Source organism: Vigna unguiculata, chromosome 8, assembly GCF_004118075.2.
Source record: "Vigna unguiculata cultivar IT97K-499-35 chromosome 8, ASM411807v1, whole genome shotgun sequence".
Classification (NCBI taxonomy): Eukaryota; Viridiplantae; Streptophyta; class Magnoliopsida; order Fabales; family Fabaceae; genus Vigna; species Vigna unguiculata.
Genome location: NC_040286.1, coordinates 207,808 through 223,596, shown reverse-complemented (window position 1 = coordinate 223,596; position 15,789 = coordinate 207,808). Strand labels below are relative to the sequence as shown.

At 34.4% G+C, this 15,789-nt stretch overlaps 1 protein-coding gene across 7 annotated transcripts; it reads right to left on the bottom strand.

The window, feature by feature from the left end:
- Positions 1 to 1,676: 1,676 nt before the first annotated feature.
- On the bottom strand, positions 1,677 to 14,700 carry LOC114195271 (ubiquitin-like domain-containing protein CIP73). 7 transcript variants are annotated; one of them, XM_028085679.1, is made up of 19 exons: positions 14,533 to 14,700; positions 14,397 to 14,401; positions 13,513 to 13,722; positions 13,285 to 13,402; positions 12,863 to 12,979; positions 12,644 to 12,762; positions 12,448 to 12,528; positions 11,664 to 11,831; positions 11,496 to 11,565; positions 11,262 to 11,413; positions 10,164 to 10,328; positions 10,007 to 10,078; positions 6,684 to 6,804; positions 6,298 to 6,615; positions 6,062 to 6,213; positions 5,748 to 5,972; positions 3,222 to 3,818; positions 2,576 to 2,731; positions 1,677 to 2,455 (listed from the first exon to the last, which is right to left on the bottom strand). In XM_028085679.1, the coding sequence occupies exons 3-19, from the start codon at positions 13,639 to 13,641 to the stop codon at positions 2,384 to 2,386; spliced, it is 2,832 nt and encodes a 943-aa protein (XP_027941480.1). In that variant the 5' UTR covers positions 13,642 to 13,722; positions 14,397 to 14,401; positions 14,533 to 14,700; the 3' UTR covers positions 1,677 to 2,383. The 7 variants fall into 7 exon arrangements, with proteins under 7 accessions (XP_027941480.1, XP_027941482.1, XP_027941479.1 ...); XM_028085681.1 differs by having other exon boundaries at positions 13,513 to 13,716; positions 14,533 to 14,691; XM_028085678.1 differs by lacking the exon at positions 14,397 to 14,401.
- Between the last annotated feature and the right edge of the window lie 1,089 nt (positions 14,701 to 15,789).

Sequence of the window (15,789 nt, the reverse complement as noted above, 5' to 3'; positions counted from 1 at the left end):
ATGGAGAAGAAACCATTAAGGATGTCAAAGCGAGTCTAGCTTGCCGAGCCAACCCGTCAACCCGTTAAGAAAAGGGTGGGCTGGGTTGAAGTTTCCAACCACCAACCCACCTTGGCCCAATCCGCCTAGCTCTTCAAACTGGCGAGTCAAAGGCAAGCCAACCTGTCCTTAATCCGTAGCCCAGTCTTCCTTTTTTATTTTTTTAATTTGTTTAAAAATTAAAGATAATTAAAAAATACATATAATATTTTTTTATAAATGTTAATATGCAATATTATTATAATTTAAATCATTGATACTTATAAATTAAGTTCTAATTATTAGTTATAATGGAATATGTAAATATAATAGTTATTCTCATTTATCCAATTAAAGATATTAATTGACCAATTACAAATTTAGAACATATATGATTAAATATGCTCTAAATATTTTTCTATAAACAAAAAAAAAGAGTAACTGGACAGGTTGTAAATTTTAACCCATTTATCAATGACATTTATCAATGGCAGGATAGACCAAAATGAGTCAGACTGACCCATTTTGTCCCCTTGAAAATCATAATCTTTAGAATACAATTTCTTAATGTAATCAAAGTTTAAAAATTTGACTTCAAAGAAAGAGGGTTATTAGAAATTTAACATAAGAATCATACATTAAATAAAAATGAGTAAAATAACTAGTATATAAGTAGAAGAACTCATAAACTTATTGTCATAAGTTTTTGGATACAATGAATAAAATGATTAATATATAAGTAGAACAACTCATATTGACTTAAAATTTTGAATTAAAAGTAATGTTCTAATATTGATTTGTTTGTGACTCATTGATATCACATCTTTCCTCGTAAAAACATTGTATGATATAATCAAGAATTACTGTTCAAATATTATTTTAAATATGTTTAAAAGTATGTTTGGTTTCGAATTCTTTTCAAAAATGTGTTTATCATCTTCCATCCTGTCCATTTAACGTTATTATACTCCCCATTTAACGTTATTATAGTCGTTGGTTACACATCTTTTCTGCAACTTTAGCATTTCCAAGAGAAGATTATGCCAACTCCAAATATATGTTGGACTAGAAATAATTGCAAAACAAACAAATTTGAGCAAACCATTTGAAAATTCTTTGATTTCCATTATTAATGCTTAGGGCTTTAAAAATGCTACATTAACGAAGGTTCAGCCTATTTAAGCAGACAAAGGCACATGCATGAGAGGCGCAGAGCACAGTACTGGACACAGTACCTTCAATCAGCCCCGGAAACCAAAACCCACAAAATTGGTGCATTTAAATGAATCTATGACAAGTCATAAAAAAAGGAAAACGTCAAGTCATTAACAAAACTATGCAAGTTTGGAAATAACGTCACTGGAAAGTGATTAGGGGAAGGAAAGAGTTTATCTAGTTTGCAATCGTAGTCTACTATTCTTCACTCACCATAATGCGAACTTTTTTTACAGAACCAACTGTAGAACAAGTCAAACTCGAAGCAGGCAAGGAGAAAGGGAAATGCGATACACAATACAAGTTTGTACCGGTTGTTCTAATTCTATTATTACAGTATAAACTTCAATAGTAATTGCAGTATTATGCAAAGATAAAAGATAAACATATCTTTATCAATTTATCTAACCTAGTTTAAGATGAAACAACCGAAGAAAAACATATTTGACATGGAAAGATAGTAACTATGTGTAACATTGATATATCATCTTGAAATAATAGTAATAAATAATCTTACATAACAAAACTCGTGAGTTTAATGAGAGAAGTACATGGCACAGAAGTGCTGATTTTTTTTCAAATAGTCCTCGGTCTAAAAAATATACTTCAAACCTGGACAAACGCAGTTGTAATGCAACTAGATTCAGCCATTTATGGAAGCGCTAGAAGTACAAGACTATTTGATGAAACATCCACTGTCTGAATTAAGCCCAAAAGAGGGTGAGTCAGAAAAGACAAAATGCGGCAGTGGAAGTCATTAAACAGGTTCCAATTTCCTCCATCTCACTATTTTTCTCTCATTCCCATTCATATGAAACGAGCTTTTCTTATTCTTACATTCCGGATACCGGAATCTCCATTCCAGAATGAGAATGAACAGGAGGCGGGAGAAGAAATTAGTGAGGTGTGGGAAAAAATAGTCAACTTCTCAACGCTACATTTGAAACACCCGTCTAGCATGTGGTGGTGTAAGTTAATTTTCACACATGATCTGGAAGTCCGTCAAAATGATCCAGATCAATTAATGATCAATCAATTATTTAGGACACTACACGCCATAACTGATTTTCTAGAAGAAGTTTCGTGAAGGTCAAGAGTTCTGACACAATAGAAGCAATGGGAGCAGAAAATGTGTATTCATACACTATAGTTAGGATTTGTCCGGTTTAGAACGTCCCTCGAGCAGCTTACTTACATCATATCGCAACATATCTACATATTCCTGCACAACCAACAATTTTCTTTTAGGCTGGGCATAAATCATCGAGAATTTAGAAGAAATGATTTGTATATTTAGGCAGTGCAACAAACAACTTTCAGCTCAACATAAAGGACTACTTACCCTGGCAAGACTCTCATTGTGGCATAACTCATCCAGAAGATCATTAGAAGCGCTTCCCAAGCCAGATAGCTGGACAGCATTTTCAGCTACAGCACCGAAAATATCTACAGAAGGACTCAAATGCTCAATCCTCTCAGCCAGTGGTTGAAGGTCGAGCTGGAGAACACAAAGAAATTGTCACAATAGGACTACAGCTATAGCCTTTCAGCTTAGCAAACAAATTATTAATATTCCTAGGCATTACCAAAAGAGTTTATTCTAAGAAGCAATCTATGTTCACTTACAAAATTAGTTTGGGGTGATGCTCAGATCATTTAACTACATAATAATATAGTTGCTAAAAACAGAAAAGGGCTTGATTTACATCCCACCCCTTCCTAGCCTTAGTTTTTGGTCCTAACTCTCATAGATAGATAATTGGGTCATCCTGGCTGGCCCAGCTGCAAAAGTCATTTTGTTCCATCTTTTTTCAACAGAAATAGTGTAGGATACCTTCCACTCATACAGAGAAGGAACCACGAAAAACTGTTAACGATGCAAAAGCAGTAGATTTAACAAAACAAAAAAGAATTTCTGTTACCAAATTACTAAACACGGAGGTGCAGTAATACAGCTAGTGAATTTCTGTTACCAAATTGATACAAACCTGTAAACTTGGATTATCAGAATATCCATCTCTTCGGTTAACTGTTCCATCTTGGTAGGGTGCACCAGGAACTGCTTCTTCAACAGAGAACAGTGAGGAAGGATTTGCCCCACCAAGAGCTTGAGATACAATGGGCATCATCTGCTGAAACATCCTTGAAATGTCAATACCACCACCCTGCCCTCTTTCTGCTCCAGCAAACATATTCCCCACATCCTGACTGCCAACCTGTTGGACAATTTGGTTGACTGTATTCATCAGTTGTGGGCTCTGTGTGAACTGCTGCAACATGTTTCTCAAACCATCAGGTGAGTCAACTCCAGTTTGCTGTGAAACCCCTTCCAACAAACCATTCAAAGCAGGACTTTGTAAAGCCTGAGACATTAAACCAGCCACATCAATCGGTCGGTCACTGGAGGGCAAGGGCCGCTGGGATGGGCCATTAGCATTTCTTGAATTCAAAGCAGATCCATGACTTGCAAGAGTTTGTAGTATATGTTGACCATCTGTTCTGGTTTGCTGACTTTTATCGACAGAAGAACTCGAAGATCCATCATCAGCAACTTTACTCACAGGAGGTTGAGGTCTGGTTCGCTTCTGTTTTGGCATGCAAATTTCCGAAGGTTAATTCAAGAATATAGTTATGGATGCAATAATCATCAGGAAGATCAGAGATATATAGAATTCCAAATCACGACAACCAAGAATCCGTGCTAATGCACAAATGTGTTAATGTGAAAAATACAGGAAAGCCCCACACAAACATTGGAGAAGGGAAGCAATGGGTATACTTTAACTCCCATCATGTTAATGGCACCAGGACAGGGATGCTTCAACTTTGTTGGAAGGGTAGAATGGCAAACATATTATCATGGTAAACTTTCGGTTTGAAAGAATTTGCACTTTTTTTCACCGTATTATTATTTAAAAAATTTAGACAAAATGTGAAAACAACATTGCTTTCATTGTTTCATAATAGAAATCATTGAAAACGAGACAACCGATAACAAGTTGACATTTTTGTTTTTCAAGTGAATGAAAATAGAAAATAATTTTTCAAACTGAAGGGCTCCAAGAATTTCTACAAAGTTTTAAAGAATCCCAAAACATTACATGTAATTACATCCTTACTACGTCTTAACAGTCAATTACGAAATCACAATAAAATAAATTACTTTCAAGAAGCTATCCTACTACATCAACCCTAATGCTTGCCTTCGGAATGGGATTCAAAGCAAATTGTCAAAGAGACAAATTGAAGTGAGTATATATATATGTGTGTGTGTGTGTGTGTAAGCACTTATTCTTCAATTTGCCTCATGTATCCTTGTTTGATACACCAATACTCTAGGATACTTCACCTATATATAAGTCTATGTGTCAATAAAGTATCCAAACCTATGAAGTACCATTACTTCTATTTGTTTCACATATAAGATATAAGATACTTTTAAAAAGTGAACCTTAAGCATAACTCAATCCTAAAAACAAACTTGTAAGGTGAGATGTGAGATTTACAATTTATATACTTATAAATTATCACAAAAACAGAGTTGTAAGGTGAGATGTGAGATTTACTTTACACACATTTATATCACAAGTAGATGTGGTATCTTCGACAGATACCAATATTTTTGGATAATTCACGGCTATGTGTTGGTGAACTTAAAGCATTTATATCCATTAAACTACAAGAAACATACATGTGTAATATAGAACCATATAAACATTGTTTCTTCATAAACCAAGGAGGGAAATTGTTCTCTATGAATTATTTTAAAAAAGTAACGTGATTGATAATGTTATTCTTATATGTAAATAATAGAAAGTAATTTTTATTTTTATGCATAATAATAGAAAGTAATTTATGATAACAATAATTTATAAATTTTATTTTGACAATGCCTAAGAAATGCGATTTTGATTTATATTTGCACAATTGCAGTTTTATATTTACTGTGCTTTATGAAATTTTATACATTTTTAAATGTGTCTTGCACATATCATATCATGTTATTCTTAGAATAAACCATATTGTCATATGCTTATCATATCCACGCACCATAGATGTATACTAAACATCAAATGAGACATCTTATCAACAAGCAACACAAAAACAACCAAAACCGAAATCTTTACTTTTTTCAGTTTCTAACTAATACATATTACAAAAATTTTCTCCAATTGCTTATACACAATATTGAAAGCCCTGTAGACCACCTATGCTAATTTTAAAAAGATTTTTAAAGTGATTACTTTGGAGCAATACATGCTGGATAATATAATGTGTTCATATTGAGAATACACAGGGATGGTGTATGCTGAAAAATTCATATGAGGCTATGACTTCAAAAGGAAAATATAAGTTTTAAGACAATAAAAAGACTCATTCAGCAGCCTCTCAAATATTATGAAAATACTATTTCAAGTTCTAACATTATAGCAAACAAATCAATTTGCGTAGCATGGCACAACAATTAGGAAATTCAGGCTTCTTATGCACAAAACCATAACCAATAAGTTTACCTTCCGCTCTAAGCCACCCATACCCAATCCTAGGGGAGCAGACTTGGCAGGTTCCGTTACATCTTGTCTGTCACTGACAGCTGAAACGTCTCCGTCTTTTTCTGGTTTTACAATTGTTTCTCCACTAGAACAACTTTGTAAATCTTGTTTGGAAGAAGAAACAAATTTATCAACCAAAACATCTCTCTCAGCATTACTAGAGGTTTGGACTGCCTCAGTTTGGAGCTGGAGGTGATTGAGAGGTAAACATCAGTCAACTAAAAGCTACGCATGTAGGAGACAGATGAATCACCAGGTATGTGCAAAAGTACTACCTTCTGTACCTCACTTTCAGGCGTACTGCCAACTAAGGAAGCACTGGAAGCCCCAAAGCCATTCATTTCCACGGTATCTTGCTGTGCATTTAGTGTAGAAGGTCTTGATTCAGAACCAGAAGACAAGTCCCTGCTGATTGATTCCATTTCACCTGGCCGGATGCAAATAAATGTTTTGAAATTAAATGCTAATCTATCAAAAGACTACATATAGTGAAACCAAAAATGGTAATCACCTGATGGAGCTGTGTTATCTCCTTGCATACTGCCAACAACATTCATAAGGCGAGCATTAATTTCAGCTAAAGCAGACGACAATGAAGCTGAATCAGGTGGCTGTGAAGTAGAAACACTGAATCCAGTTTGCGTGCTACTAGAGACTCCAACACCAGGAGGGTGTGATGGGATAGTTGCGGCTATGACATTTCTAACAGGTAATACCCGTGTTGAACCTGAACCACCAGAACCAGGCTCATTATGCTGTTCACCTCGTGTCCCTTCCCCATTATTTGGCCTAGAACCAATTGCTGAAACAAGGGGTGCAATAGAGGTACCTAGTATGAAGAAAAATTAATAAAAGTTGAATATTTCATGGGTTGAAGTACACTTAGTTTTTATTTACCAGCATGTATATGAATGTTCACGTTCCTAGGAGCACTTCCAATACCAATGGTACCCAAATTTGCAGGAGTTGAGGAGGGAAGTGAGCCACCAAAGAGGGAGCTTGCCTGAAGTGGAAAAGGCTGAAAATAGCAGAACTTCGTTAGGACCAGAAATAGCAAATGTAGACAATAAAAATCCAGAGATAGAAATGTGACCACAAAAATAAGAGGTGGATTTTGGTAATTTGAACTGCTATAAGTACACGTAATTACCCACCCCCAGTGAACCACAACTGGATTGTACATAGTATAAATTCAGATAGCTGAAATTCCAACATCAACCATGAGTTGGGGAGACAGAAAATGCTTTTGTAGTTAACCCACAGGGTTGTGTTGGCCTCTGATTTTTATTTTTTTTATCAGCAGTGTTGGACTCTGATTAATCAAACTTGGTTGCTAAAGTAGTGCCTTTTAATTAAATTTGTCAGCAAAAAGCAAAGAAGTATTTGAGGAACCATTTGCTAAGCATCTAATATAAAAAACCTTTCAATCTTGGTGGTTCATGAAACAGTATCAGAGCCTTTATCATCAAGCGGACTAGAGTTGATACTTCTCCTAATTATAAAAGTTAAATTTCAACTACAAGGTCAGTGAACTTTCCCATTATCGACGCTTCAAGCACAAACAGAAGACTTTATAAAACCTTTCCTGTGACTTCACCTAATAGCTTAGGCTTTTGGTATTAATGAATCAACATTAGCTTCGTGTCCTCTGCTTGATTTTTTTTTTGATCGGCCATGTCCTCTGCTTGATGAGTGTCTTACATGCTTAGATAAATAATTTAGTCTGTTAGACTGAACTGTGTCACCTGTCAGTATGGCAATTTGCAGTGTTTGAATGATTCTATAACTACTTTTTCTCAAGATAGGTAGTCTTCAATCATTGCTACTACCTCCATTCCCATTTATAAGAAAAAAATAGCCAATTTCCTAAGAGCAATGAAGATGGTTTAGTGATTTTTAAATAATGATAGCATAAGTAATAGTTTCATTCCAAAATTATCCTTACAATAGTGTATCAAAAATACATTTTTTAATAATTCTAGGGTATATCAGTAATTTAACAAGGAATACGCTTGAAAATAGGTGAATATTTCTTACAAAGAATCAAGAAAAATAAAACTTTTTTGTTTTCTACAAATGGGAACGAAGGCAGTATTTCTTATAGGGAGGTTAACACCAGTTATTTTTGTAACATTATAATTAGTTTGCAGTTAAAAAAAATAAAGAATGTTTTGAAAGTATTAGTGACAATATGTTACCGTGGATAATACCACACTTGTAGCATATTTAGAAGAGAGAAACCGAGATGGGATACCACAAATTTTGGGTTGTGTATATATGATTATACTTATAAAGGAGAAGAGCTACAATAATAAGAAACAAAATGTACATATAATAATGAAAATTATTTGGTAAGATATTCTACTATTAAATCATATCACATCTTCCAACGTAATGTAACCAAATCATATCTCTACCATGATCATATCGTATCTGTAATACTTTCTCTCGACTTGGAGCATATGTATCATATGACATAAGTTTGTTACAAATGTCGTCAACACAGGACTGCTCGAGAGACTTAGTTAACATGTCAACCAATTGGCTTTTGTAGCTTTAATAATGACAAAGTAGATATTTTCTGTACACAAATTTCTCTATGTCAAAGTGGGAATAAATATTCAATATGCTTCATCTTTTTAAATCACATCTTTAACACTTCCCTGGAATGGAGCATATGTATCATGAGTTAAACTTGTTAAAAATAGTCAGAGTACCCAACAGCTGCCAGAGAGCAAAAGTGACCAAAGAACATGACAGTTATCATAAAAACAAAAAATGCTCATAGGACACGGTGGCTGGCACAAAGCAACAATGATCAAAGGAAATGACTGTAGCCGTAAATAAATAAAAAATTGCTCCAAGGACACGACGGCTGTTGAAAAGCAAATATTGAAGGATATGACGGTTGTCTGAAAGAAAAAATGCTTACAGAACAAGGCTGCTGCTAGAAAGCAAAAATGTGATTGTTGAAGAGCCCGACTAACCATCAGTGGTGGTGGTCTCTGGCCAGAAGAAGCTTGCCATTAAAAAGTTGAACGGGATGATTGACCAAAGAAAGCTCACCAGTAAAATGGTGCCAGTTCAGCCCGAAAAGGTTTGTCAGGAAGTTGCTGATGAACAACAGTGACGCCAGTGGTGAACAGTATATTTGGCATGAACAGTGGCAGTAGGGAATAGTCAGAAATAGGAAAAATACATTGTTTCGATGAAAATTTACACTGAGGGTTGACAGCCCTCAGGGAAAGCTCATAACAGTTTTTCTTTCTCGTTGGGCTCTAATACTATCTTAGAAACTATAATTAGGTCTCATTCCAACCTTACAAACCTGACCTACTTGTGATATGAGATTTACACATACTTATATACTATAATTTGACCATATCTCAAGTTCATGTAAGATCCCCACTCGAAACCACGAATTAAAAAGAGATAGAAAAGAAAAAAATTTATTGAACACGAATGAAAGAACAATGAATAGGAGAGAAAACTCTCATCTAAAATTTTCCCCTTCATACAAAGAGACAATCCTCAATTTACAATGATAGCCCATCTTAATCTCTCCCATCCTTTTTCTCCTACTTACACTTAACTAACCCCTCTAACTAAATCATTAATAATCTAAATATGTTAACAAGCATCTTATATTCTCAACCACAATTTTAATTTAGCAGACAGCACACGGCAGAGAAAAGACCTAAAGAGAAAGAATGAAGTAAGCAAAGGTTTTGGGTTGAATCCTAGATTCTTTACACTGGTGAGGAAGAGAAAAGATAGTATAGGGAATGTAAATGGACTCACTCTAAAACTCCATCTCATGAATCCGGGAATAAAAAGAAAAAACAACTACTCAGTGAAACTTGTCAACCAAATAAAATAAACTAATTTAATTTTATACTAAAAGTTTAGTTTTTAAAATTCCGATATGCATAATCCAAGTTAGCTTTATTTGAATACCAATTTTAGTTATCCAAAGATGTTGACATAACTTTGGTCTGCCAAAGAAAGTTGACATCAATTTAAAACCTCAATCATGGAAAGTGACAATAAAATCATCCTTCTATACAGCCACCACAGGAACACCAATATTAAGTATCAACAAGGTAGTTTATTAAGGATCAATCAACTTAACCAAAAGATCAGCCAGTACTTAAATAATTAAACTTGGCATGAGGCATCACCATGAATGAACTTAGAATAGATCAAAATAGCTGACAAACCTGCGCCATTATAGGATTTGGCCCTGATGGAGAAATGTAAACAGCTGGTCCATTGTTAACAACTGATTCTGCCTGAAGTTTGAAAGTAGTCATGAATGAATGATACGCTGACACAATAAAGTAAACCAAATCACTTAAGAAAATAACGGAAACATACAGAAGATTGTCCCATACGCAGTGTCAGCATTGTCCGGCCAAGTTCAAGTAGAAGTGCACCCAAATGCTGCATAGCAAGTCCTATCTGCACTGACTCTGACTGTATCTGACCTCTTACACGTGGATCAGCAGAAGCTCTTTCTCTTTCCAAGCGTCCTGCAATATGCTAGAGTCGCACATTACAAGTAAAACATAATCAGAAAAGATAAATGATGAAGATAGTAAGACTTATTCACACAAACAAATCCTTAAATGAAATATGCACTTCGTGATAACAACTTTTCAGGGTTAAACAGAAGTAAGATTTTCGTATCATTACATCTGCTAATATGGTTATGGACAAGGATGGATATATCAAGAGTCTTAAGGTTTTATAAGTATGCAATAAATACATGTCTCAAACGTGAGTGCATGTTTCGATAACTGTTGGAAAGAGCAAACCTTCTAAAAATACGTTCAGACTAAAAGATACAGTGGATATCCTTCTTCAAAAGTACTTTCAGCACCCTCCAACAGAAAACAAAGACAATCCAAACACAGCTTGAGTTGTCTTAAAATTAAATCTCAAACGGATTTGAGTTTGACTACATATCCTAGATATATTAACCAGGTTAAACAGGTCAAATGTGGACATCCCTAAACTGGTCAATTCACAAGATAGTTCAAATTGTATGTCTTGTCACAGTTAACCGAGACAAACCCTGCTAAATTGGTAAGTGCTGCAACATCAAAATAAAGGTTTATTTGGAATCAACAAGTTAATTGAAACCCTAGACTAGGATGAGACACCAATTATTTTGAGTCACATAAATAAATAAAGAATCACCATAAGCCTATGAAATATGAGCATACTCAACAACATGGCTGTCATTCTAACATTTAATTTGCTCGAAAGACAAATACATGGTGTATTCATGCTTTCAAGGTATTATTGATTAAAAGGATCATGCAATTTTTATTTTGCCCAAAATTTAAACTTATGTAGCAAATCTATAACGTACAAGGACTTTCACAGCAAACATCTAATACTCGCAGATAATAGAAAATGTATTTACTATTAGGGGAAAACAAATATTTGTAAATAGGATGTGTTCATTACTGAAAGTGCAGCAACAGTTTGACCACCAAGTAGTCGCTCTGCACGACGCAAGACAGTACTTAATGCTTCAAGAGTCGGCATCCCTTGCTGATTAGAAGGCAATTCCTCTCTCTGATCTCCAGGGTTAGCTGGTGAAAAATTTGACTCATAACCTGCATAAGCATTAAGCAATTATCAATATTTTAATTTCCTTTTAAATTAAAAATAAAAATGCAACAATCATAACATCATCACCATTTTGTGTCAGTGTCTGTTCCATGCGATTCATAAACTCAATCAGTGTGTTCAATGAATCAGGAATTGGCTGAAATGAAGGGGAAAGAAAAAAAAGTTAAACAACATGAAGAATGTTAAATTTCCACAAGAAAAATTTGAGTGCCAAAAGAGAGGTCATGTTCCCACTGCATTGAGAGATGGGAGGGGTATGGATCCTGCTGCCACAGGAATCTGAACAACATGAGATACAGATTGAAATGTTGGACCATGAAATGTCTGTCCAGATGGTGCCTGGTTTCCAGCTGGGTTTTGATTTCCAGCACGCATTCCTTCAGTTTCATTGCCTGGTTGAGCCTGATACACACACCAACCTAGTTCAAAGGATATGTATTGCATAATGCACGTAGGAAAAAAACATTTAGAGACTTCAAAGTGTATCAGTAGAAGTCTGTTGTGTTCTATCAATTTTATTCACAAACTAAACTGATAATAACACATAAGAGGGCTTAATAATACCCTGTTGTTACTATTGAAAGGAAAAACAAATATATATATCCGTTGAACCAGAAAAAAATAAATAAGGTTAAAGATTCCATAATTAAGATAAATAACACCTCATTGGGTACATTTTTTATCAGACATTCATGAGGTACTTGAGATTTCACACTATTAGGACAATGGATAAATACTTTTATGCTACAAAGCACAAGTCACCTGAACTAAAAACCACATGATATTGCTTCAGGATTTAAGAAAATGAGACTGAACAAGGCAAGCAAAATTAAATATGCAAAGTTGCAAGGAGAACTCAAATATGAAGGAGAAATCAGACAATCAATGAATGTAAAACTAACTTGATCACTCATGGTTAAGAAAATTAATTATATGAATACAATACCCCAGGAAATCATACAAATGATAGAAAATAAAACAATGTATGATCATCTATTCAACCAAAAATGGTACTAACTGAAGGAGTTTGCACAGCATTAGGACCATTTACTGTACTTTGGCCACCGTTTCCAATAGAATTTAAAACATGCCCAATAACCTGAAAAAAAAACGGTATGTAAATGCCTCTCAGGCAATATCAAAGAAAATCATTATTGCCAATACCGCATGACTATGAACTACATAAGATAGACGCAAAGAATACGATAACAAACCCGAGTGAGGTCATGAACAATTCCTTCACCCTGTTCCCCCACGTTAAATGTCCCAAGAACAACACTGTGTGAAATTTGCCCAACACGGTTACGAGGAGGCCCTGAGCCCACGTCATTTCCTTCCAAACAACGAAATATATCACTAGCATAGTACAACAGTACAAGAGATGTCCGATAATGTCTTAAAATCTGAAGATAAAAAACATAAAAAGGACCAACCTGAAGGTATACCTTGGTTACTACTTGTACCAGTGGGCTCATCAGCACTCGTACCAGAAGCCTGTGGCTGATTTGGTTGTCTTTCAACTAAATGCAATGTATGCCCATTCTCAACATCTTAAATGGTTAAGGATTTGATTATAAAACAGAGATGAGTATCACGGTTTGAGTCAAAATACTAACTCATTTCAGCATATAATAAACAAATTCTAATATAGGGGTCACAGAATTTCCTTCTGTCAAGCAATCCCAATTTCCAAATCCAAACTAATAAGGGTGTTGAAAAGAAGAGAAAAAAAAAGGACACTGAACATATATAATGCGTTCACTTCATGATGAAACAAATTATTTTAAAACTGAGAAAAATCCAGGTCCGTTACTCATGAAGTTGTCAGTAAAAAAAAATGCAATTTGAAGGATACGATACTCGGAAAGAACATGCTCATCCTTTAAGACTTTTCCTCTAAATATCAATCGTTGCTGACTAACTGGAACACCAATTTCATTTGCAATTTTCTCTTTGAACAACGAAACAGGCATCTGAAACGATTTTGGAGACCAGTTTGAGGGTTATGCACGATGCTATTGATATTTACCTCAATAGGACTTAAAAAAAGACAAGAACGACAGGATTGGATATTATAGCTTACATTTTTGTTCACTTGAAAACTGTAGATGCGGGAATCTAGAGTTTTAATATTGAGCTGAACAGTTGAATCTGAACACTCTGCTGAAATATTTCCAGTACTGGAGCCTTCATTGGAGCACTGACCCGCCATCTGTCGGTTCAGCTGCAAATGTGTTGGACCAAGGAAGTCGACAGAACTAACCCAGACAAAAAGATACCAAAGTAGCTGCAACTAAACACAACGCAGATGATGGGCATATTAATCACCCAAAGAGTGAAAGAAATTCATCGACGCATCAGTATAAGCAACAGGAGAGAGCAGCAAAAATCGCAAAATGAACACACTATGTTTGTATGGCCGGCAATGCTAAAACACATCAGTGTGCAAAAGATATGCAATATAAAACCCAGTAAACCTCCATATTCAGTCATTAAATCAAACTATTAAAAAAAAAAAACAGCAGATAGCAAGTTATCTCAGAAATTCCAATATAAAATGTGAATATCAAGAACTTCGGTGTCATTGGAAACATCAATTAGGTTTTCGGGAACGAACAGATGTTGGTGATACATTTCTCCAAACATAAAAACATCTAGTAACCATCAAAATAATGTTGTATGATGCACATGCAATCACACGTGAATATGGCTATGTTCACAACCAATAAAAATAAACGCAGAGCAACACAGCTTCAAAATATAATCAAGATTGGCTAAAGATTGGTCAGGTTTTTGATAGCCCATTTCAACCGGGGGAAAAATCAAATATGAAAAGAATTTGACAGATGAATCGGGAAATTCTGATTTTTTTTCAAAAAGAAAAAGTAGAATCAATAATTAAATTAGGAATAGTATATTAAAGTGCGATTAAAGGTTGCGAGAGATTTTAGCAGAGGAAGGTGATACCTGGCCTGAGTAGAGCAAGTTGGCGTGGGTAAAGAAAAGAGGCGCAAGAAGTGAGAGGGGAAGAAATATAAGAGATCTGCGTTTGGAAGATTCTAGAGAGCTTAGGAGGAAAATAAAAGGAAGAATAAGTGCTCACCGTGAGTCACCGGAGATGGATTCGGGCTTATGATCTTTCCAGAAGGTGATGATGTTGATGATGATGATGACGATGCTACTGCTAGGTGCTTCTGCTCCCTAATCTCCTATATAAATCTCATTATGTTATATGCGTATACACAAACATGCCTTGGTTCCAAAGTTTTCATTTCTCTGCATAGACTTCAAGAATACCAACTGGTCGTCTACAAGTCCTTTTGGACTGGGCTGGCCACTCTTCCCAGCCCATTCTGGCCCAATTGCTGGTCTTTCATCTATGTCCAGAGTTTACAAGGAATTAAATTAAAAAAAAAAACAATTAGAAAATCATATTTTACGTATTTTTAAAATTACATTTTCAGTAGAGAAAATAAAATTTTGATCAGACAAATGAGTCACGTAAAGCGAATCGTAATGTAAAATACTTCAATAATGAATTTTTTAAATGTAAAATATTTTACTTAATTGAAAGTACAATTTGAACGAAAAGTTTAAGTGCAATTATGCAATGATAAAAATATCATCTCTCGAATTTCAAAATATGAACACAGCAAATAATAAGGGAACATTTCCGAAAAAAAAAAATATAAGGAACTCAGAGAGCATATACCATTTATATAAATTGATAAATAGGGATATAAACATAAATTATTTTATTAAATTTTCCATTTTAATATTACAGAATTGTTGACATTTTATACCTAGTTTTTCACATCTAAATAGATATTTCTACTCTTATTTATAAACTAAGTTCAATTATTATTTATTTATGATGCGTTAACATGACATGTTTTCTTTATATTGAAATTTTTTTTTTATAAACACTAGTAAATAACATTGTTTTTTAAAGTTATTTATTTTATATATACTTATGTTAAGGACATCGAGAGAATAATCAAATTAAAAAATTACGTCATGTAAAGGTGAGAAAATGATGTATCAAGATAAGAAGAATTGAAAGAAAAAATCGAGTAAAAAAAACTATTGAAAGATCAAAATAAGTTAGATCGAAGGAGAAAAAAGCATTAAGCAAAGAATAAACGAAATAGAGATTAAAATTAATTTGATAGGGAGGTCATGTGCAATAACTATTGCAAAATGTGGAATCAATATAAATAAATGGGTGACTAATTATGAATACAATTTCAAATGTATTAATAACATCCCTAGCAATATAGGTCACCACTTCATTAATTTCCTTTAACCGTTTTTGTTTTACCTCTGGTAGTTTATTTTAATGCAATTTGTATTTTTCCAA

Coding starts and splice junctions, on each gene's coding strand:
- LOC114195271 (XM_028085679.1), bottom strand. CDS start 13,641: ATGGCGGGTCAGTGCTCCAATGAAGGCTCCAGTACTGGAAATATTTCA. Junction 11,832..12,447: donor ATGCTGTGCAAACTCCTTCA/GTTAGTACCATT, acceptor TGTGTGTATCAG/GCTCAACCAGGCAATGAAAC. Junction 6,805..10,006: donor CAAATCCTATAATGGCGCAG/GTTTGTCAGCTA, acceptor TGCTATTTTCAG/CCTTTTCCACTTCAGGCAAG.